At 33.3% G+C, this 24,222-nt stretch overlaps 1 protein-coding gene across 1 annotated transcript in view; it reads left to right on the plus strand.

Annotated features, from left to right (window-relative positions):
* The window catches only part of DNAH8 (dynein axonemal heavy chain 8), a 146,280-nt gene that overhangs the window by 42,519 nt on the left and 79,539 nt on the right, over positions 1-24,222 (plus strand). The window contains exons 29-47 of the mRNA XM_080408689.1: positions 465-527; positions 1,678-1,778; positions 2,685-2,822; positions 5,445-5,685; positions 6,703-6,902; positions 7,281-7,434; positions 7,570-7,733; positions 7,880-7,982; positions 8,596-8,700; positions 8,976-9,137; positions 10,980-11,204; positions 12,327-12,499; positions 12,881-13,059; positions 14,980-15,167; positions 17,111-17,197; positions 17,293-17,400; positions 18,168-18,302; positions 18,919-19,080; positions 22,717-22,963. Coding sequence (XP_080264815.1) covers positions 465-527; positions 1,678-1,778; positions 2,685-2,822; positions 5,445-5,685; positions 6,703-6,902; positions 7,281-7,434; positions 7,570-7,733; positions 7,880-7,982; positions 8,596-8,700; positions 8,976-9,137; positions 10,980-11,204; positions 12,327-12,499; positions 12,881-13,059; positions 14,980-15,167; positions 17,111-17,197; positions 17,293-17,400; positions 18,168-18,302; positions 18,919-19,080; positions 22,717-22,963 — 2,935 coding nt within the window. The remainder of the gene's footprint in view (positions 1-464; positions 528-1,677; positions 1,779-2,684; positions 2,823-5,444; positions 5,686-6,702; positions 6,903-7,280; positions 7,435-7,569; positions 7,734-7,879; positions 7,983-8,595; positions 8,701-8,975; positions 9,138-10,979; positions 11,205-12,326; positions 12,500-12,880; positions 13,060-14,979; positions 15,168-17,110; positions 17,198-17,292; positions 17,401-18,167; positions 18,303-18,918; positions 19,081-22,716; positions 22,964-24,222) is intronic.

Raw genomic sequence — 24,222 nt, forward strand, 5'->3', positions numbered from 1 at the left:
CAGTGGTTGCTAAGCAGCCATCATTATAGGTCAAAATCTTCAGTATGAAGAAATAATAGTGCACGCTAATCTGTAAGGAAATAAAAGAATCCCTGGTGGTAAAAATCACCATGAAATCTTAATTAAGAAATTAATTTAGAAATTGATTTAGAAATTGATTTAGAAATTGTAACACATGTTATGGCACCTTTGCTTGCACATCAGCATTAAAGAGATGATCTTGGCCCACTCACTGTGTATTTAATTTTCAGCAAAAGAACAAAATCTGAAAAATGGAAGTTTTTTATTATTGAGTTTAAGCTAAAGAATTTTTCAATTTCATAAAAATAGCATTACCAGGATACAAAACTTGATTGGAATTTGACTACCAAAAAATATGCATTTTATGATGACCTGTAAATTACAGTAGCTTTCAGTCACTTTGAGAATTAATATTCATTTTTTGTTAACTGCTTGTTTAAAAGGAAGGACCTATGGTTCCTGGTATTCCACCTCAGGAAGCCAGTAATAGGCTGCAGATCTTTCAGGTAAGAAAATGAACTGTTGAGTTTCCAAATAACTAAAATGAATCTGCAGTTGCTTATCAAAACAACTTTAGAAAAAGACACTTTTACAATCTTTGATAAATGTGTCTTGGTGGATAGTTTGTGTATTATTATGTTAACTATAGTTTCTATCAGACATATTTTTTTTTAACATGGAAGGACTGATGATTGATGTGTAACCTTGCTTTGTTCTTCATGTTTTGTGAGCATAAATTATTGATTTGAAATAATACAAGCAGTATAAGAGGGAAGAGTCAAGTATAACAACTTGATAATGACTGAGAAGAAGCCAGGTTATGTATCAGTCACATAACCCAATTCTTTAACCTTTTAAAGATCACACTTTCCATTCGATAATTGTCTTTCAATTTGATACTTGTTTGCTATGAACCTTAGTTCATAGGTCTGTAACCAGTTTTTAATCTATTTTTCATCCTTGTTCCTTTCTCTGCATGTAATAGTACCTTGAAGACTTTTTTTCAGCAAGACTTCTGTCAGTCTCTTATGTATTGTATAGACTCAGTAAAAAACAGTCAGAGTTTATGAAATGCACTAAGTAACTAATAGAAGGTGTTTAAACTTCCTAATGCATCTAATATGTACTGAAAATGGAGTGATTTTGGTTGAATTTACTGTATTTATTATTTTGCCAAGAGAATGCTTTGTGCTTATGGATAGTAACTGCCAAAATCATTCTTCATTCCATTTTTCTGTGGTGATCATATTCTTTGGATAGCAGTTATACTATGAAAGTAATTGTATTTTTTGGTACTCTTCAGTGGTTGTTTTCAGGCTGTATATTTTATCAATGCAAATATTTTCTTCTTTTTTTTTTTCCCTCCCTTGATAATGTGGAATTCATTTCACATCCTATTTTTATAAAATGCTTCTTCAAATTATTGCTTCTTACATAAACTTTCACTATCTGAATTCAATATATAGATTTGAGTATTACATTACATGAGCCCTGTTCAAAATTTTAGATCAAAAATATTTTCAGACATTTAAATATGATCCTAATAGAATTATTTTAAGACCAGTTTAGAACTGTTTAATTTATTATTAGACAATTTTAAATTTAAACCGAGATTATAAACATACATTTTGTCTGTATGAATCCTAATTTCATCAGGCTAACTTTGATGAGCTGTGGAGAAAGTATATCACATACTCAGCTGGTGAACAGTTGTTTGGATTGCCTGTCACAGACTATGGAGTTTTGCATAAAGTCAGGTAACTGTGGGAATACAGCTGGCGTAGGTGTTTAAGTATGTTAGAAAGGCTTAGGATACACCAAAAAGGGAAATAATTCAATATGGAAGGTTTCCATTGCCTTAAATAAAATAAAAAAAAATTATAAAAAATCAATGATAATTTTAGAGGTCTAGTGGTGTGCATATAAAAAAAATGTATTTTTTTTATTATGGTAACAGGACCATACAAATTATTTTAGTACATGTATATACTCTATAAAAGAGCAGAACACTATGTCCCAGAAATATATATATAAAAGTAGAGGAGTAAATATAGTATTATGTATTAAGATATGGTACAAATAATGAGTAAGGAAAAGGCAAGGAAAGGTCAGTGTGTCATATATGAAAAATATAACTAGAGTTTTTATGAAAGTCTGAATTTTTTGAGCAGCTGTACAAATCAGAATCAGATTCTGACATTTTTGCACCAACCATTTCAATGGTTTGATGGTGATTCACAGCAGATGAGGATCTGACCCTTTCTGGCTGTTTTTAGATCATTGTTTTTGTTTGGATTCAGAGTGCTTCCAAAGTAAATTGACTAATTATCCCTATTTGCCATGCTCTGCTTTGCACCACAGAGACAGCTCAGGGTATATAAGCTAGGTTAATTTTGGATAAATGGAAGTTTTATAGGACTAGACTAAAGGAAAATTTTCCCCAAATATGTTTAGTGTGTATATTAGGTCTTTAGCACCAACTGTCTGCTCTTTTTTATTGATTTTATTCATGAAGTGTTCTTTTCTACATTAAGAAACATAATGTAATTGATCTACCTGAATTTTTTGTAGTAATATTGAATATGCCATCTATTTAACTATTGAGAGATATCCAAATAGCTGATCAAAATTGTTATTATGATTATTTTTTATTTTCCCCACAGGAAAGAGTTAAGCTTGCTTCAGAAATTGTATGGATTATATGATACTGTAATAAACACTATCAATGGTTATTATGAGATACTTTGGACAGATTTAGACATTGAAAAAATTAATGCTGAACTTCTGGATTTTCAAAACAGGTAAGTTCATAATATAATTTATAACTGATATTAAATGCATTAAGATTTAGATGATTTCAGTAAAGCTTTTTTGATATATTTAAATACAAAACTTCCATGGATAAGGTTTGTCATAAAGTAATAAGATTCTTCAGGGAAGAGTGGAGTAACACTATACTTGTAGTTAACCAGCTTTTAACCTGCAGTTTTGATAACTGAAGGGCATACGTTCAGTTGAAGAGTCAGTCTCCTTAGCTAAACCAACCAAGAGGTTAGGAGAGCTGAAAGTTTATTTGTAAAAGGTAAGTTCTTCAGTTTTTCAGCCAGGAGATTAGCCCATTTATTTTAAGTTCATTGGTTCTTAGGGTTCAGAAGTATTTTCAGACCTTTTAATTTAACCGTATTTTTAATTTTTTTTTTAAATTACATCCATGAATTTAGGAAGAAATATAATACAGAAGACTAGAACAAAGATTATTTTACAACAGAATAACAGCAGTGAGTGCAATTGCCAGCTCTCCAGCTACCTATTAGAGTCCTGTTATAAGCTTGGCAAAGTCCATCCTGAAACAACTCTAGCTTTCTCAGCACTATCTTTGCACCCCCCATCCTCCTATTAGAACAACATTCCAGAAACTTCCATTATTAATTTCCAAAATAAAGGCATGGCTAATTGATGTACATTTTTATTTGTGCCAGTATTTGGTATTTTAGAGTATATCTATACTACAGTTACAGAGTGGTGCCAGCCTGTTATAGCACCTTTAAATCAATCTTAGATAATGTTAAAGCCTAATTTGTGAAATACGGAGTTCCATAAGAGCAATACATTGTATTAGTCTCTGAAATTGACATTTGTTTAGTGTAGTTCAACTAGAAGTGTATAAAAGGGCAATTACTTTTGTAACTGCAGTGAAAAGCCTTCAATATAAATAGTTTGTTCTCAGGCCGTTAAGTACTTATCCCACCTATTTACCCATTATTTCCTTCCATTCTCCATTTTGTCAATATATCTTACCTCTTGGTCTTACTTTGGCAGTTTTTCATGGCTTATCACACTAACGCATTCTGTAATTGAAAATAATAGCACAACCTTCCTAAACTAGGGATAGAGGATCTGTAGTGCAGAATGCGTGGGGTTTTTTTTCATTATTAGCTTCTAGTCCATGTTGTCAAGGTAGCCTAGTAAATACATGTTTTCCTGAAGGTTAACAGATTTATAAAATACGTCATTATAAGGCATAAAATTGGTAAGTGAAAAATTTTGATATTTTGGAAATTGCACTTTTGACAGAGTTGAAGATTGCGTCATAGATTTGCATTATTTCTGATTTTTTAAGTGGAAAACATTAAACAGAGACTAATAACTTTTCAAGGAAATACGTGCCAAAGAGTATTCTTTCCCAAATTTGAGGTTACATATGCTGACAGGATTTCAGGGATTAAGAGTCTCTCAAAGAAGCAAGACATTGACAGACATCTAATTGGCAGTATCTGGTCTTTGGGTAAAACAGTATCTTCTGGTTCACAAGAATCAGTAAGAATAAGAGGGCTCCTGGCTCTGGACCCTCCAGTATCGTTCAAAGTCTGCCTCTTTGCTGTGCCAGATTCCTGTCAAATCACTGAACCTGACATTAATCTATCAGCTAGCTTCAACTCTCAAGGCAGATTTCTTACAAAATAACCTTAAGTACCTATGAGTTTTGTAAAAGTTAAAACTTCACGGTAGTCCAAACCCACACAAAATACTTTTCCCCCTCGGAGAAGGGCAGGCAGGTATTAAACGTTGTTTGACAGCAACCAGGGACATAATCAGCATGACTGTACTGGCAACCACACAGCACTGAAATAGTTCTAAACCAGACACAGGCTGCTGTATTGTACTCGCTACAGAAAAGATGAAATTACATCAGTGGGAGGTAGAGACGTAAGTGACAAAGGCTGCAAAACCAAGGGAAATGTGATTCAGGCTTTATTACTTTTTTTGCTAAGGATGTACTTTATCATTTACATTAAGACATTCCTGTGGTGGGTCAACTGCTTAATTCTTAGTGTGTAGGCTCTGTAAAAATGTGTTCAAAGAGGTGAATATTGACTTAAATATTTCGCTAGGGGGGTTTCCATGTTAAAAGTATATAATTTTCATTTTCTTTTGGAATCGTTTCAAGACTACTAACAGAAGGTAGAGGGAGAAGGTGGTCATATCTTTCCAATTTTCACATCTGTCTCTGAAGTGTGTGTTAGTATGTGCCATGTGTATTACTGGTATTGTAAATTGAAGTAAATATTATATTTGTGCAAGGATCACTTATGTGAATTTTAACTAATTTGGCTTGGGTTTTTGTCAATAGTATCTGTGATGATAAGCAACACATAAGCTATGTTTTCATGCAAAAAGCAATATTACTGTTTATTTACAAAGAATATATCAATGGTTAAAACTTAAATATTATGTGGTTTTAGTAGGGCATTTGCATTTTTTTCTAAAAAGGTAGACTAATTGACACAAATTGGAATTTTACATAGAAAATGTTGACTTATATAAGCTACTTCATATTTCCTTATCTATTTTTAAAATGTTTACACGATTCTTATTTTGACAAAAGAGGCATTTACTACTGCATCAATTGAACTCAACTGCAGGTGCTGTAGATTACCTAAAGGACTCAAACACTGGCAAGCATTTTTAGATCTCAAGAAAACAATTGATGATTTTAGGGAGTCTTGTACTTTGTTGGAAATGATGACCAACAAAGCAATGAAGCAAAGACACTGGAATCGTATTGCTGAAACAACAGGACATCAATTTGATATAAAATCTGATTCATTTTGCCTTCAAAACATCATGGAAGCACCAATTCTTAAACACAAAGATGATATTGAGGTAGGTACATACATCTTTTCCCCCTCCTTGTTTATTTTAAATTGTCAGCAAAAATAATATGGTTGCTTTTAAAATTATCACCTTTTAAAAAAAGTTTTAATTCCTTAAAGTCCCTGACTCTCAATCAGACTATGCTAGTTTAAAATAATTTATATTTTATTTAGAAGTTCTTATCCATATGAACAAAGAGGTAGCAGCTGAAATCTTTGGATTCTTATTTCTAGGTAATCTCTTCACATTCTTGCTGGCCCTATTTTCTATGATTTTCTTAGCCCTTTTTAAACAGGGAAAAAACCCAAAGAATACTTCAAGTGATCATGGTCACCTAATTTTTTAACTCTGTAGTTGCTTTAAAAATTTGTAAATAAATCAGAAATTTTTGAGGAAGGGTCCATGTTTATTAATATTTAATATTAATGCTTTTCTAGATCTTTATACATACAACTTCATGAACCACACATCTTCAAAAGAATCCTCACATGACCTTGAACTCTCAATGGAGTTTGCAAGTTTCATAGGATAAATATGCATGCAAAAGCTAGTCTTATATTCATAGTTGATTTATATGGAAGCATTCCAAGGTGATCCACTTAATTTTGAATTAAGCTCTGATTTGAATACAATATTGTACTTGGTCACCTTTCCAACCTAAATTCTGTGATTCTATAAATAGAAATGGGATAAGAGTAAAAGTTCATCTGTTGATGAGCCTACATCACTATCCTAAACCTTGTAAAAAAGACAATTCAGAAATCTTGTTATGCAAAAATAACAAAATATGAAGCCTCAGAAATGGTATATCCATGCATTTCCAAATGTGCATTTTTCAGTTATATATACACGTAATTTGAGTGAGTAAAATTAGTACTGTGATCTCTGCATGTGTGACACATTTCTGTACTATTTTATAAAATTTAATATATTGTTTTAAAATACTCTATTACTAGATGTGTACTGTAAGGAAAGATTTTATTCCTGAAGAATGGAGATTTTAAAAAAATGGTTCTTTCTTTGCAGGATATATGTCTATCTGCTACAAAGGAGAAAGATATAGAAGCCAAACTATCTCAAATAGCTGACATTTGGGAAAGCCAAATTCTGAGCTTTTCATCATTCAAAGGGAGAGGAGAGTTACTGTTAAAGGGAACTGAATCATCAGAAATTATAATGTTGATGGAGGACAGTTTAATGATTCTTGACTCTTTACTGACCAATAGGTACTTCTAAGTTGATTGTGTATAGTGTTTTCAGAAACACACTGAGATAGAAACTGTATTATTATTAGGCTAAATCAGTAGTAAATTTGAATGGAATATTATTTTTTAATGAAAAAGAATGTTACAACGTCCAATGAAACAGCTTCCCAGGTGGAAGGCTTTCATGTATCAGTAGCAAACTATTGTCTCAATATATTTGAATGCAATTGAGCTGGTAGAAACTTTCCATGAGATTCTTCTTGCTCTAAGTGAAACAAGTGTTGTTCAGTTGTGGGGGTTTTGTGTTGGTTTTTTTTTTTACCATTTATTTATTTTATAATATATCTTATAATAGCTTTATTTAGAATTAAATAATTTCTGCTTCTCATCCTTTTTTAGATACAATACACCATTTAAAAAGGAAATTCAGAGCTGGATTTGTAAGCTTAGCAGCTCTACAGACATAATTGAAAAATGGCTGGTTGTGCAGAATCTCTGGATTTATCTTGAAGCTGTTTTTGTAGGAGGAGATATTGCAAAACAGTTACCCCAGGTAAACTTTAAAATGCTTGCCTATTATTGTGTATTAAAGGGTATCTGTATAATAATCATTATATTATATATATAATAAAAATAATAATTCCAACAGATTATGTTGTGAAAATACTTATGTTTTTGCTATATATAGGAAGAAAAGCTTTTTCAGAATGTTGACAAATCATGGGTAAGAATAATGCAACGAGCTCGTGAAAGCCCAAATGTAATTAACTGCTGTGTCAGGGATGGGACTATGAAGCAGCTTCTCCCTTATTTACATGAACAGTTGGAAGTATGTCAGAAATCACTTGCAGGGTATGAATTGTTTGATTTTTAATGCATTTTTTGTTTCTAAGTAGTTTATATGAAATATTAATAGTATTTCAGTCTTACTTTCACTCTTACGTAGAAAAAAACAAAGAGCTGAAATATTCTAATAAAAATCTTGTTCAATTTTAAAGATACTTAGAGAAGAAAAGACTACTGTTTCCTAGATTCTTTTTTATTTCTGATCCTGCCCTTCTTGAAATTCTTGGACAAGCAAGTGATTCTCATACAATTCAGGTACAACCTTAGTGATTTTTTTTTCCCCCTGCTTATAACAAAATGTTAGAATATGGAGAAGCATTTAATAAGTTAAAATTTAAACATTTTCTTCTTATAAACTTTGTTAGAGTTTTTTTTTTTGTTTGTTTTGTTTCTTGCTCTGTAGTCTTTAACAAAATATGAAATGGATATCTGTAATTAAAAAAAAATCTTCAGAATTCAGAACCCTAGAATATGGTCCCATCAAGTGATTTGCTGGTGACTCTTCTCACAACTAAATTAACAGAAAGGACCCTGTGACAATTTCCTGCTTTGCATATTTCAAAATTAATCCAACTAGTCTGGGTTGTTCCTAGGGATTGATTGAGATAAGAGCATTGATATTACACAGTAGCTGATCTCTGCTCTGCTAGATCACCTTATGGAAACTGTAAAAAAACCCAACACCCTAGCAAATGGAGATAAAATCGTACACAACCATTTCTGTAATTATTACCTACAGATGGCCAAAAATTCATCTGTAGGTTCAGATGAACCTTTGCAGGATAACCTAACTTGACTTTTTTTTTTTTTTTTTCTGTTTTATAATGCTATGCATTTACATTGAATGGTTTCTGATTTATCCTTACAGCCACACCTGCCTTCCATATCTGACAATATAAATGAAGTGGACTTTCACCCAAAGGATTATGATCGCATACTGGCCGTCATATCAAGAGAAGGAGAAAAAATTCCAGTAATTCTTTGATTATTTTTTTCCCAGAAATGTTGTTAATAGATAAATCAATCTATTATTGAACATAAAAGTATGCAATAAATTGTATTATTTTTAATTACAAATGAACAGTGTTGGTGTCACAAAACTATAATAAATCTTCATTAAAAGTTCCTAGTATGTTTTATTGAAATTAAATCAGTAATTGTCTTGAATAGAAATGCAGCAAACATTCTTGAACAGGTGTTTGGTAATTATGTTCTATTTTGTACCTTTTGCTTTTACTAATTTTTCAGTTGGATGCTCCAGTGATTGCAAAAGGACCAGTAGAGCTTTGGCTGCAGGATTTATTGCATATGCAGCAGACTTCATTGCATGGCATAATTAGGGCAGCATATTACCAAATTAGTGACTCAGGATATCAGTTGCTGAATTTTCTTAATCAATTCCCAGCACAGGTGAGATTACAGGATGTGCATTTTTCTGTGCAGTCTGGATGGTGTGTAGGGGGAGGTGGGATGTAAAAAGCATATGGGAATGTCTATATGAGGAAGTTTTCATAGAGGAAACAAAGATAAGGATCTACTCAGTAAAAGTCAATCCTTAATGACTGCAATTTTGATATCCTATATATAGCATAACATTTTTCTTGTAATCTACTTTAAAATGACTTTTTTCTTCTCTTGGAGAATATGAAGTAGATCTTATATCTGCTATGATAGATATTGAACCCCTTTCAGATGCAAATAAAATTTTATGCATACAATGATTTCTCTTTCATAGTTTAAGATTGCAAGAACTATAGTTATGATTATTTATCTCCTAATTTACAAGACTTACCTTATAGTTCATATATTTGTCACTCCTGATAATGCAGTCCTCGTAGAAGCCTACCTTGAAGAATTCTAGTTTGCCTAGAGACTCAATCATACTGATAATGCATAAGTTTCACTAACAAGTAATAAATCGTTTCCCATCCTGTACAAATTCTGACTCTCTAATTTTCTAATCTGTACAGTGCCAGGTTTAATTCTTTTAACAGAAATTCTGCAAATACTAAAACTGGCCAATACAATCTTAAAGCTATATTTATGATGTAATTATGTATTATCTCAGCAGTGTTTATTTTTAAAAATCTCTTACTTTTCCTTTAACAGATAAGGACTCTGTCTTGTCTGCATGTCAGACATTTTGAAGTGGCTTTATTACCATCTGCAAAGATCTTCTTTCCCATGTCCTGCTAATCCAAATGTTTTCTGTGCAATTATTTGGGGTGGGGGTTGGGGGTGAACTAGAAAATGGTCTTTGGCACAGAAATATAAAGTACAGAGAAAGAAAATCTGTGTTATAGGACAGAGAAAGAATTGGGCAAAATATTGACAAATATTTGAAATATTTTCTTCAAACTGCTTTTTTCTTGTCTCTTTTGTTATTAGGTTGAATGAAAGAGTGACATTCAAAGATTTTTATTTTTTTTTCCTCTGCTAATTGGTCACTCTAAGATAATTTTTTAAATTTTGTTTAGATTCTGATGATGATGGCCTAATGGTTCTAAAATGGGGGGATATTTCCTGCTACAGTCTCTAACCATGAACTCATTACAGGTATAGGGAGACAGAAAAGTAAAAAGAGTGGTTGTGTCAAATTTTTAGGTCTCGGCAGTTTGTGTATATAGAAATGTGGCAAAAAATGGTATTGGTACGTTTGTCATCTGTCCTGGTTTGTCATGGATATGCCTGATCATCAAAATGATCTGAGACAGTAGTTTACACACAACATCCTGTAACTCTAGATTTATTTGGAAGCAAAATAACTTGTACTTCAGTGTGCTCTAGGCTGTACTTCAGTTGTGACAGCATGTTTGAAAGATAGCAATCCCTCCCATATTCAGTAGGAATGCACAGGAATTTTTTTTAATGTTCTTCAATTAGCTACAAAATTGGCAATGAGAAATTTTCAGGACTTCTCCCCACACTTCAAGACCTATTTACATTTGCAATACTGGAGTACACTAAGGGATTGTAAGTGAATCTGAGACTCATCCATAATCTGTGTGTATCTCACTATGTGACAAATTTTCATAAAAGCTTTTAAATATTTTCTCAGGAATTTCCAGTACCACAGCAGAGCCAATTAACTCAGGCACAATATCCTGTTGAGGGAGCATCGTGCCGGATGCAGTGATAATTTGGGAGTCTCTTCACTATAATTTATTGTCCCTGTTACACCTAAGACTTCTATAATAAGGATAGTGTTCAAAAAGTGTTTTGTATTTTTTTTTTCACATATTAAATTTGTAGGTTGGATTACTGGGAATTCAAATATTGTGGACACATGATTCAGAAGAAGCTCTACAGAATGCTAAAGAGGACAGAAAAATCATGCGAGTAACCAGTGGGAGATTTCTGGAGATTCTGAATATGTTGATTAAGCAGACCACACGTGATCTTTCCAAGTTTGACAGAGTGAAATTTGAAACACTTATTACAATTCATGTGCATCAGTGTGATATATTTGATTGTTTGGTAAAGTATATATTTTGATTTCTGGCAAATGCATTTTCTGTCATAATAATTTTTCTTACATGTGGTAGCTACAGTTACATGTGTATGTGTGTGTTTGTAAGACAGATATGTCCATAATCTCAACATAATAAAAATAGTACATAATTGCTTACACTAGAAAAAAAAAAAAAACCATCAGTTCTACCATCTCAATATTTGCTCCATTTTTTTACACTTTTCTTAGAATATTTCAATTTTCCACTTCCTCCTGCAAAACTATTTTGATAGACAAAAATGTTCCAATGTGTCCTTCATTTGAAAAAACTATTGTATTACTCTTACTTGCATAACTAAACAAGTTGAGTTGGCTGCGGGTCTTGTAGCTTTATTATCATAGATAATTTCCTCATAGGTTGTTACAGAATCTTAGTAGTTGGTACTAGGTTGCACTTTAGCTCCGCCTATTCCAGAGTTAGAGCAATGATGGCAATATCTTCCATATCTATTGGTTTCTTCTTTCTGTCTCCCCTACACCTTCAGAGAACAGGCTACTGGGATTTCTCTTTCTGGTTCTTTCTGGTTCCTAAGGAGAATACATAGAAGACAACAAAAACCCCTACTGAAATCAACAGATAACGCCAATCCTACTTCAGCTTTTTAGATTGTGCTAAATTGTTTATGTTCCATTATTCATTAAGGAATGTCATCCCTCAACACTACATCTCTCACGTATTTTTACTGCTGACACAAGCTTATTAGATCCTACACAATTTGCATTCGATGCATCAGTCAGATCCTTCCTTCATCATGCCTTTTGTTCTAATGTGTTTGGCAGATTCAGCAGTGTTTGCTAATTTCACTTGGAATGTGAGCTGCACTACCAAAGCAATTTAATATTTATTTAACACAGGTGTTGTAAAAATCGGTTAAGTGATCAGGAAATTTTTTAATATCAGTTTAGCATACATCTAAACATATGTGATGCTTATATGTATTTCAGTTTACTTGCAGAAGCTTTACTTACAATAGGAACTTTAACCTGAGTAATCACTCATTATTCTCATACAAATAGGCATTTTATCACAGTTATCAAAGACAATAAAAGTTGATGCTCAGTTATACACTTATTTACTTGCTTTTAAGGTAAAAATGCACATTGAATCACCGACTGATTTTGAATGGTTAAAGCAGTCTAGATTCTACTTTAAAGAGGATTTCGATCAAGTTTTGGTATCCATTACAGATGTTGATTTTGTCTACCAAAATGAATTTCTTGGTTGCACTGATCGTCTGGTTATAACACCTCTTACAGACAGGTTAGAAAAACCAATTATACATAATGAATACTTTTAATAGATGGTACGTTCTGAATTAAGTCCTGTGTGGGCTATGTCATTCATGAAAATCTTCTCATACATTAATTTTTTAATTTGTCTAATATTCACAGTTTTTAACACACTAGAGTAACAAAAGATAAAAGTTTTTGCTTGTATAAGTAAAGTTTAAATGCTGTGTTTTGTGACTTTTACCACTGTGAACTTCCTGCACTCACAGAAATCAATGGAACTGCTTTATGAAGGAGTAATGTTTCAACATAAGAGTTACAGAATCTATCGCATAACTCATTGTTATCTTATATATATTACACATGTATCTTTCATATGATTTAATAAATTAATATGAATTAACATTTATAGGTGCTATATAACTTTGGCACAGGCTTTGGGAATGAACATGGGAGGAGCTCCAGCAGGACCAGCTGGAACTGGTAAAACAGAAACGACGAAAGACATGGGAAAGGCTCTGGGAAAATATGTAGTCGTCTTTAACTGCTCTGATCAGATGGACTTCAGAGGTCTGGGTAGAATTTTCAAAGGTAAGACTTCTTCATGCAGGATAAGAGAGACCTCCACAGCTGCAGTTAGGGCAGGTTGCTCAGGACCTTGTTGATGTTAGGTTTTGAGTATCTCCAGGGATGGACATTCCACAACACCTCTGAGCCCCTATGCAAGTGTTTGACCATCCTCATAGTACATTTTTTTGATACTTTCATTGACTTGGAATTTCCCACATTGAAACCTCTGCCCATTCTCTCCTCTTCTTCCACTTCACCTCTGAGAAGACCCTGGCCTTCTCAGTGCCTCCTGTTAGCTAGTTGTGAACAGTAATAGGCTTTCCCCTTAGCTTTCTCTTCAGGCTCAACAAATCGTGTTTCCTCAGCCTCTCCCTCTGTGTCGTGTCCTCCAGCCACTGACCATCATGGCAGCTGTCTGTGGGACTCATGCAAGTATATAAATGTCTATTTGTAAGCCCCAAACCAAACACAGTACTCCAGGTGCTATCTCACAAGTGCAGAGTAGAGGCAAGCAATCATTTTCCTCAACCTGCTGGCTACACTCTTGTCCAATCTGCAGCTGGCTTCCTTTGATATAAGGGCATAATTCTGATTCATGCTGAATTAGTTGTTAAGCAGGACACCAGGTCATTTTCTACAAAACTGCTTTGTAGTCAGTCACCACCAAGTCAGTACTGCTGCGTGGAGTTATTCTGTTCCAGATGAAGGTCCTGAAGTTCATAAGGTTTCTGTCAGCTCATTTTTCAAATTTATGATATTGTATGTACTGAGAAGCAAGGAGTGAAACTACTAATTTTAATTTGTTGTGTTTGTTGTTTTTTTGTTTGTTTGGTTTGTTTTTTTTGTAGCAAGCAAGTAATTATGGCATAAAAGTGCCTAAAGCTGTGGGTTTTAAATGTATTGCCCCTTTGAAATTAAAGCTCTTCATATTTTTAAAAGATCTTGGAGTACATGACAGAATCCTGCTAAAATTACTTAGTCTTCACTGCATAACAATAACATGCCCTAAATTACTTGTATAAATTTTTACTTTTAAATAGCTGTCTTCCAGTATGCATGAAAGAAAAGCACTGCATACTGGTACTTTAGTATTATTTGGAAAAGAATGCTGCTACAAATTTTCTCATAAAGTGTTGCTAAAGGTACAACAATTCTCTTGTTACTTTTCCAAACTGAAATTAGGCAACTGTGAAGTTATTCCTTCATGAAAATGTTATTGTTATCAATATAGTGTTTCTAGATTTCTCTTCCCATTTCATTTTCTTTCTCTGTTGTCCTCTTTTTCATTCATAGACAAATTCGCACAGAGCATGTTGTTATGTCCTATACCATTACATGAAAAACTTGCATTTTAGTATGGACTTCAAATGGTAATGCTTAGACATAGAGATATATGCTTGAAGATTAATATTTTCTACCTTGTGAGATTCAGTTTTATTTAAACCTCTAGTTAGTGAAAAAATAATCATAATTTTAGCCTTTATGATTTATAAGAGGGAAGTAAAAGGTATTGTGAAGGCTGGAAGACCCAAATGAAAATAAAAAGTGATTTATTTTGTTGTAACATTTGGGGCCAGCATTTTGTACTCTGCACGTATTTTTATTTTTTTAGACTAACAGCTTTTTGTAAATAATTGAATTGTCATTTTAAAATAAAATAGTACAATCACAGGAAGATCTGGACAAAAGATCTGCCAAATGCCCCAAGACATACACAGATTTTTTCTGATTCACTTTTAAGCAATTTGTATACATCAGCAAGTATTAATTCAGATTGATATGGAAATAGTCAGTTAGGTTGGGGGAAGATAGGCCTTGGCCACAGGGCAATAAATAAAAATAATCTTATTTAATTATTTGAGGCAAAAGTAATCTAATTCAGATATCTCAAATATGCATGAAGAACAACAGATAATGAATTTTTTTCTGTCCTTGTTTTAGGTCTTGCACAGTCTGGATCTTGGGGATGTTTTGATGAATTCAACCGAATTGAGTTGCCTGTCTTGTCAGTAGCAGCACAACAAATCCACATTATTTTAGCAGCAAGAAAAGAAATGAAAAGGCAGTTCATTTTTTCTGATGGAGACTGTGTAGATTTAAATCCTGAGTTTGGCGTTTTCCTAACAATGGTAAATCTAGTAATAATTCTAGAGAAGTGACAAATTATCCTATTAATTAAACAGTTAAATGGCAAGGTGAAAATAACTGATTTTATTAAGTGATGCTGTTGCTATAGAATTAGACTGAACTACTGGAACACATAAATAATCTGATTATTCATGAATTGCACATCTTCATTTTTACTTTAAGAATATTGAAAAGGTTCATGACTATGTCCCTTTATTACTGTATTGCAATTCATTAAGTAGAGTAAGAGTTTGACCAAACCTTGAGAATTCTCTGTGCTCACTAAGAGAACTGAAACACTAATATACTTTAATTACTACGTTAGCTTGAAATGCCTTAACAGTATTAGTGAAGAAGATACTGTAGGAAAAACAAAAGAACATTCACTTCAAGCAGGAGATACAGGAAAGATATTTTTCAGTGACATATTTCATATCTAATGGGTGCTTTACATGGATTTATGAAAAGAATTCTTTAAGCTGATTTACAGCAGACATGCATGATTCTGGAATAAACCACCCTCCTTGTATTGTGGTGACAACAGGTCTTTTCAAAACCTGTGCAAAAAAAGTTATCAGATCCTTTGATTGGTGGTTACAGGATGTGTCTAAAATGGTAACTACAATGCTGCATGTCCACGTTTGTTCTTCTGTGGCAAAAGGGACACATTCTGTTCTGTGCATCAATACTGGAATCAGTGCAGGCATTATGACAAAACCATGTTTCTTATATCATGAAGTTTTTATGGGTGTTATGAGATACATTGTTCCCTGTCTTATAATGATTATTTGTTAAAAAGAACTGCAGCATATATAGATCAAAGTTAGGTCCCACAGCTGAATGGATAATCTGCGCAAAAAAGATACGCAAGGTAACACCTATAATTTTACACGAGTTACCATTACCCAAAGGAGAAACACAAACTCCTGGATTTAGAATATTAACTTTCAGAGCATGCTGCCTTGTTCCCATAGGGTTCCTGAGGCTTCATAGCACTAGTTCCTGTAATCTCATGGGCAGGGAATTTTATAGTGTGTGTTTCCTAATGCCAAGACAGAAGGCAGTCCAAGATGCCTTTATGGGAAATTAAAATCTTCATCGGCATGTTTGAGTGCAGAGTAGTAGCAGAGGAGGTCATAAATATATTTTGAGTGCTTCTCATTTTGTAAATGTCACCTGTGTGATGTCAGAGTTATCCCTCATGTTGGCAACAAGTTTCTGGAAATCTTCAATTAGTCAGACTTTCTTGGGCATTAAAGTTTTATTTCATATGATTTTGATGTAAAGTTTTATGTTTAAATTTTGTTGACTCTTATTTTTACTGTGTCATTGCAACATATTTTTGGGTGTTCTTCAGCCATTATTAAAACCAGTTCTGTTAATAAAAGGGAATTACAATTTCTTACTATGATTCTTACTTCAGCGGGTAGGATTCACTCATAAACTATTGAACATTCAGTGAGATTTTGTACTTTAAGGCTAGCCTTTCAGGCACAAGAAATAGAGAAGGGCATCCTAATTTTCTTCACCACAGGCTGCTTGTTATCTCTCTTTTTTTAAAAAAATAATATTATTTTGGGTCTTGCTAGACACTGGATTTTTAATATGTTAAAACCCCTCCCTATTCTGCAATATAATAATGAAAACTTTGTTCACATTGGGAATACACTAAAAGAAATCCACCAACTAGATTGTATTCCATGAAATCTTAACTTTCTGATTTTTAGCTTGTTATGATAAAAAAAATTAGCTATTAGTCTGGTAATTATGCAATGTTTACTAATTCTTAGTTATGGTTGATGGGTTTTCTTTACATTTTAATCATAAGTAGACAAGAGTTCTAACTCTGAACAGATCTAGGTATTTATGCATAAATCTGTCGAACAATAAAAAGTATGTTATTTTGACTGTTATAAATAATAATGCATTATGTTTTCTTATATAGAATCCTGGATATGCTGGACGTCAAGAACTACCAGAAAATCTCAAAATTCAGTTTAGAACTGTTGCAATGATGGTTCCAGATAAACAGGTACAGTTTCTGCCTGAATTGAAAGAAAAGTATTTTACTTTGCTTACCAATCTTTAGAAAAACTAATGGAATTTCTAAAAAAAATTGTATTTCAGATAATTATAAGAGTTAAGCTTGCAAGTTACGGATTTAGTCATAATGTGATCTTGTCTCAGAAGTTCTTTGTTCTTTATAAACTTTGTGAGGAGCAGCTCTCTAAGCAGGTAGTGTTATGTATTCCCTTCCTCTTTGTCTTTATATTTACGCAATACAACCCCTTAGGTTTTGGGTTTGCAGATTGTTTTTGAAGTATCACCTTTATGCTTTTTACAAAATATTGAAGTAGCTTAGATATAATTCAAACAAGTATTTGTCTAAAATTTTTGAACAAATATCCATGTTAATTCACATATATGTAGTCACATACATGCATTTGTCTGTTAAACAATGATAGTTTGTAGTTGCAAGTGTATGAGGCTCTCTACCTGAACATGGCAGCCAAGTGAAAATTGAGCTGGTGATGTAAGAATTATCCAGGGCTGGAGAAAGTAGTTGGAAGTTGGAAACCACAGGGGGTAACGTCTTAAGTTTGATTTAAGTTGCCCTTCTTCCCATAACACTGCTTTGACTGAAGTCTTGACTTTAAACTGCCTTATTTGGTGAGACCCAATCTGGAATGAAACTGTTATTTTTTTAGAATCCTGCTATACAGAGCTACAAAATAATTGCTATATGGTGTTATAAATGTTGAAGTCAATTAAATTTAAATTAGAAAAGAAAAAAAACCTCCTCCCCCTTTCCTGAAAATGAGCTTTTTATTCTTCATTTATTTTAATAGAATAATTCCTAAACAACAGCAACAATTCCTATTTTAGCTACCTTTTCCAGGCAGGCCAACTTTACTATACAATATGCAAATAAGGTTTGATGTACTTATGAAATAAATCTGGAGAACTTGTCACTGATGCATAAGCCTTTTCCCACTCTTTAGGTACATTATGATTTTGGTCTGAGGAATATCCTTTCAGTACTGAGGACTCTTGGATCTCAGAAGAGGGCCAGGCCAAATGAAAGTGAATCAAGCATTGTTATGAGAGGGATAAGAGATATGAATCTTTCTAAGCTGGTAAGAATCTAATTTTAGCACCACGTAGAGGCAAGTCTACTAGTTATTTCATGGGGTTTTGTAGAAGATTATGAAAAAAATCAAACATCCTTTTCTTTAAAATTGAAACATAATAATCATCATGTTATCATTAAATAGCAATGAGAGTTTATTAGACTTGCAAACAGTGCTCAAGGTGAAAAGGTTCAAGTAGGTTAATAGTGGCCTACTGTACTGACTTGTGCACAGACTGATTACTGTACTGTAAGTAATCTGAACAATTTGAGTGTCCACTAAATTAAACTTTTAAAGGTTTCTTTCCAGACAGGATGTTCTTTCCAATATATGCTGCAAGTGTTTTACAAATAGATTTAAAAAATAGATTCCAGTGTCTACTCTGTGGGAAATTTCTTTCAGTTTTGAATTTATTTCTCACATGGCATATGGATGACATTTTAAAAATGCTGGTTTTGTAGTGAGCTGTCCTGTTTGCTGGTTGTGTTTATGAACATAAGCACCTGTATTTAGAATATATATTCTTAATTTTTGCTATTTTAAAATAGAGATTAATTTTTATTTGAGAACATCCTTTGGATAACCATGCTTTAAGTACTTAGTAACTTTTTTTTGGTTTCAGATAGATGAAGATGAGCCTTTGTTTCTCAGTCTTATCAATGATCTCTTTCCGGGGTTACAGTTGGATGGCAGTACTTACACTGAGCTTCAGGCTGCAGTAGCTAATCAGGTTGAAGAGGCAGGATTGATTAACCATCCATCATGGAATCTTAAGCTTGTTCAGGTAAAACATTTTTTTCCAAAACATTTTTAACAAATAGGAGTCAGAACACCATGTTAGTAGTTAAACCATTGTCTCACTCAATGACATGTGCTTCTAATATGGGAAAAATCAAAGGTTGTGTGTACACCACGCTAAGGAAGACCAATCCAAGGGACTTGTGGATTTATTTCTTTAAATTATGCAGAAGAAGAAGAAAAAAAAAAAGTTAAAACATGCTATTAACTTAGTCTTTCCAGATATGGTAGTGCATCTAAGTTATCTGAATGAAGCAGCAAGGCACCTACGTGGATCTCTAACGTGAGTTTCATAGCCTAGAGTAGGGATAGTAGGGCATAAGAAAGATTGGGAGGCATTTTGAAGGCCAAAGCTGTAAATAGAGTGAGAAGAAACATAGCCAGGGCACAACTCCTGCTGAGTAGGAGGAGAGAGCTAAAAGACTTTTATAAGGGCAAAGAAAAATGTAAGAGGTATGTATTTCTGACTTAAATATGTTTCTGTAATGGAGAAGAGTCTTCATCATGAGTTTGAGTGGACATTGCAATAAACAAAGTTTTTTTTTCATGTGAGTTTTGAGAACCTATACACTGATCAGGTAATGATCCAGCTTACCTGTACTAAATTGAAAGAGTTAAAGTATAAGGATGCATACACCATATATGTCTTAAGCATATGCTGTGACAAACTTACGGAAACCTATAACAAGGTTAAGCATGACAAGTGAACATACATGTAGGTAATATGAAAGAACCAAAAATAGTGTCAGTAACAGGAGTGACACTGTCGTGCACAGGGAACTGTTTCTCTCAAGGATATGCATGACTGAGAGATTAAAGCTATAAAGAGATTTAGAGGCTTTCTGGACTACAAAGGATGTAAAGAAGCCCAGCTGCTGTAAATTTGTATCCGTAATGTTCAAAGCAAGTATCCTTCTGAAGTGCATTAACCAACTTCAATATTGTAGAAAGATCGCACCCAGGTGGATTTATGTATCCCTTTGTTATCTGCATGTAAAAGTTTTAGTAAAAATGAGTAAGAAAATACATGGAACCTGAATGAGAGACTGTAGCAAAAAGTTGTTGCAAACAACGTTGTTTACATAAAGCAAAAAGCTGCTTATTTTTGACATGAAAAACACTTGGTTATTGGCACTTGAGGAATACTGAAATAGAAAAAAGAATAGAAAAAAAAGAAACTTGTGCACTGGCAGTTTGCTAGGAGTGTAGTGTGGGTTTTTTACCTTATTTTGCAAGCTCTTTAGACCTGGGGTGTGTTCTGATTGTAAAAAATATGGTTAAGGTGTTGCAAGAAATTCTTTTGATTTCAGCATATTTGTAAGACATTATGTTTAGTAAACTAATGATTTGATGACTGAACTGTAATTTGGGATTATGATAATTTGTGTTTAGTGTGGGATCATCTTTATGATGTGTTGTTGATTAATGAATATGTATTTATTTGAAGGAAAAAAGATGCTTAAATGGCTTTCTGGACATGTACTCTGACATAACATTTAAATGGCTGGTAGCTGTATTTCTGACATGCAATCATGTTTGAAACTAACTGAATTTATTATTAAAGACAGTTAACTCATGTTCTGATGAGCTTTATGCCAACACATTTCCCTATACACAACCTTCTTAAAAAAAACCCAACAACTTAAATGCAGCAGACTAACAACTCAAGAAAAAAAGATCAGACAGTCATTAACAACTGTAAACTGACAAGCTGGAAAGGTAACTAGAGCATTGTTGCTCTTTTGTCTTTTTGTTCTATTCTTTTTTGAGAACACACTTTATTTATTGGTGATAATGATGCTATTAAACATTATGGCTTTGTTGGTTTCGTGTGTTCTCTGATTCCTTGTTTTTTCTGCATGCAGGCAACAAGGTGTGAACGCTTTTTCTTGTAATATCATGCTTTAAAGAAGGATCAGCTTTACTTTATTGGCTGTATTACTCATTGAGATTAAGCTAATAGCCTTAATTAGGGAAATGTATTTTTTTAAATTTCATTAATTGATCAAATTGAATTTTGGTTTGTAAAATGTCAGCTAAAGAGGAACTATGTTTTCTTCAAATATTCATATTTTACTTATGCTTACTTTTTGAATAATTGTTAAACACTGTTAATGGTTAAGACTAATAACCTTTACCATTTCCAATGGCTGAAATCTATATTGCTTTAGACTAATTTATTTGTCATTTTCCTGGTTGCCAAGCTAAGAGTACAGCTACAATAACTGACACTTAAGAACATTTTACTGTCGAAATATGTTTGCATCTTCTTGAAACACAGCCTCAGAATAGACACTTTCTGAAACTACAGGCCTTGAAGTGCTAGGTGTGTTTCTTGGCTGTAGAGTCATAAATTAGAAACTACATCATTGGCTCTTACAAACTAAGTATCTTAAAAGAAACTAGATGTAAACCAAGAAAGGCAATCTGACCTTTGTGCTTATTACCAGGTGTCTGAAAATTTCCAAACTTGTCTACCTTAAAAAGAAAAAAAACCCAAAAAAACCCAACAAAACCAACAAAAAAGCCCTGCCACATGATTTTTTGAATGAGAGCAAAAGATACAGTGCATTACAGTATTCTAAAAAGTGCGACATTCTTCCTTATGTTACTTCACAGCAACTAAAATATCATGTCTCTGTCATCAAAGCAGAGTTATATTTATGGCTCTGCTCAGACTCCATCTAATTTACAGAAGGTTTTGCTCTGCATTCTGCAGGCTGGATCCATATTGTCCTTCACATAGCTTCACACTAATGGCCAGCAGAATTTTTACATGGCATAAAACATTTTTGGCCATCCTGCTTAAAGTCATGTTCACCATTTTATTCATGGCTTAATATTTCAATATTTAATATTCAATATTTCAATACTTAACAAATTCCATCTTCCACTGGGACTAAGAAGTTTGAAATTGTCAAGTTCATGGTGGATTTGATCTTAGTGTAGATTTGTGGTGCCTGTAGATCTTCCTGGACTGATACAAGCCTTTATTCAGCTTGCAGCAGCAGCTATATATGCTTCTCCTTACAACATTCTCTCATCCAGGAGGACTACCACTTATTGGTTCCTTTTGGTTGCTCCAAAAGGAGATAGTTGTGTAGGCAGACTCTCTGCCACTTCCATAGCAAGCCTATAGCTAATAGTAAAAGAAAAATAGAAAATTCAATAAAGAACTCTCCTGAACCTAAACCCATCTGCAATCCTGGAGGAAGTGTGGTCCCTGTGTTTATTTTATATACTCTGGTGTTTTAGTACTGTGGTGATTAGCCATTCCTTTGTTGCCTTAATATTTTGGTAACCATTCATTTTTTTCATTGGAATAATGCAGAAAATCCTTTTTAAAATCTGGTAAATTTATTTTCAGTTTCTTTGAAAAATTTAGGCAAGATTTAGCTGTGTAAACTGTTTTATAGTAAACCTGCTTGGTGCTTAGAAGATCAGGATGTGAAGGTATGTACTATTCCACAAAATACTGGAAATCAGGAAACAAATGCTGATTTCAGTTCTGAGCATATAATTTGTATGTCTAATCCATTTATAATCACTATCAAATGTATTAAAAGCAAGCAAAAATCTTCCCAAAACATATATTTCTTAAAATATTTTGATTTTTTAATAGTTGTATGAAACTTCTCTAGTACGTCATGGGTTGATGACACTTGGACCTAGTGGATCTGGAAAAACAATGGTCATAAGTATATTAATGAGAGCACTGACAGAATGTGGCCAACCTCATAGGGAACTGCGTATGAACCCTAAAGCTATTACTGCTTCTCAGTTGTTTGGAAAACTAGATGCTGCAACTAATGATTGGACAGATGGAATCTTTTCTGCACTGTGGAGAAAAACACTGAAAGTTAAAAAGGGTATGTAAATACTTTCTTTACAGTATCGTAAACATACCTCTTGAATGATATGTTGAAAAAAGCATCTTGAATTTGCAAATGTAGTGAAGTTCCCCCTTGAGAGAGCATGGATGAGGTTACAGTTCAATCCTCAAGAAAAGGCAACAGTTTAAAAATTTATTATTTCAGTAGTACATCATTAAAAAAATTGTTCATTTTCTAGTACTTCATTTCTACAGTAAAGATGTGTTTTTTGGAAGCTGTTGAAGTATAATTTGGATTTACTTGTACTAATTGCACTGGTTTTAAGATAGTGGGTTGTTTCCCATGGTTTTTCATACATTGATTACCCATGTATATATTTCAGTATTTTAGGATTGGGATACTGAAATTCATTTTCACAGTGATACATTTGTATCTGAAAAAGAACATTTATATTAAAGAACAGGAATTATTGTAGGGAACATTCCTAGAAGGAGGTTCTTTTTTATAGAAAGTTGAATTTTCTCTATTGGGAAACTTCTATATTTAAAACAAAGCCAGAATTGTAAAATTTGATAGCCAAAATTTAGGCATTTTCATCTATATTTATGTTTCAAAACAACAGAAAAGCAGCTAGATTTTCAGAGTTGATGAGTGATGATAGTTTTCATTAACTTAACTACCATCCTGTTATGTGAATATTCAGTGGCTTTTGTTTAGTGGCCCAAAAAACCTTTATTTTAGCAATAAAATGCTGAATTCCCCATTCACCCTGTGCTGTTAAGGAGGATGGGATGCAGGGAGGAAGGAGGAATTAGATTAGGTTGGGGAGGAAGAAGCCGAGTCTGGAAAAAGAAATGAGGTGGGGGAAAAGTGGTTTAGTTTTTTGTGTTTGTTTCTCGTCATCGAAGTCTATGTTAATTTGCAATAAATTAATTTAACTGAGTCTGTTTTGCCTGTGACAGTAATTGATAAGTGATCTGTCTTTACCTCAACTCACAAGCATTTTCACCTTATTTCCTCCCTCTGTCCTGTTGAGGGGGAGGGAAACAGTGGTGCAGTGTCTGTGAGGCAGCCATCCAAGGTAATCTCACCAAAGATTTCCAACATTATAAAGATATACTTGTGCCCTCATTTGCTGCTAATTGTTTCAAAAATAGTTACTCAAGTATGCAATTTCTACAGTAATAAGCATCCATGGAGATGGCAGAAATTACAATAAATAAAATACATTTTTATATGTTATTTAAGTTCTAGACCATCTTTTGTAAACTTATTTTCTTGCTTTTTCAGCACGG

Source organism: Falco punctatus (assembly GCF_963210335.1).
Source record: "Falco punctatus genome assembly, chromosome: 12".
Taxonomy (NCBI): Eukaryota; Metazoa; Chordata; class Aves; order Falconiformes; family Falconidae; genus Falco; species Falco punctatus.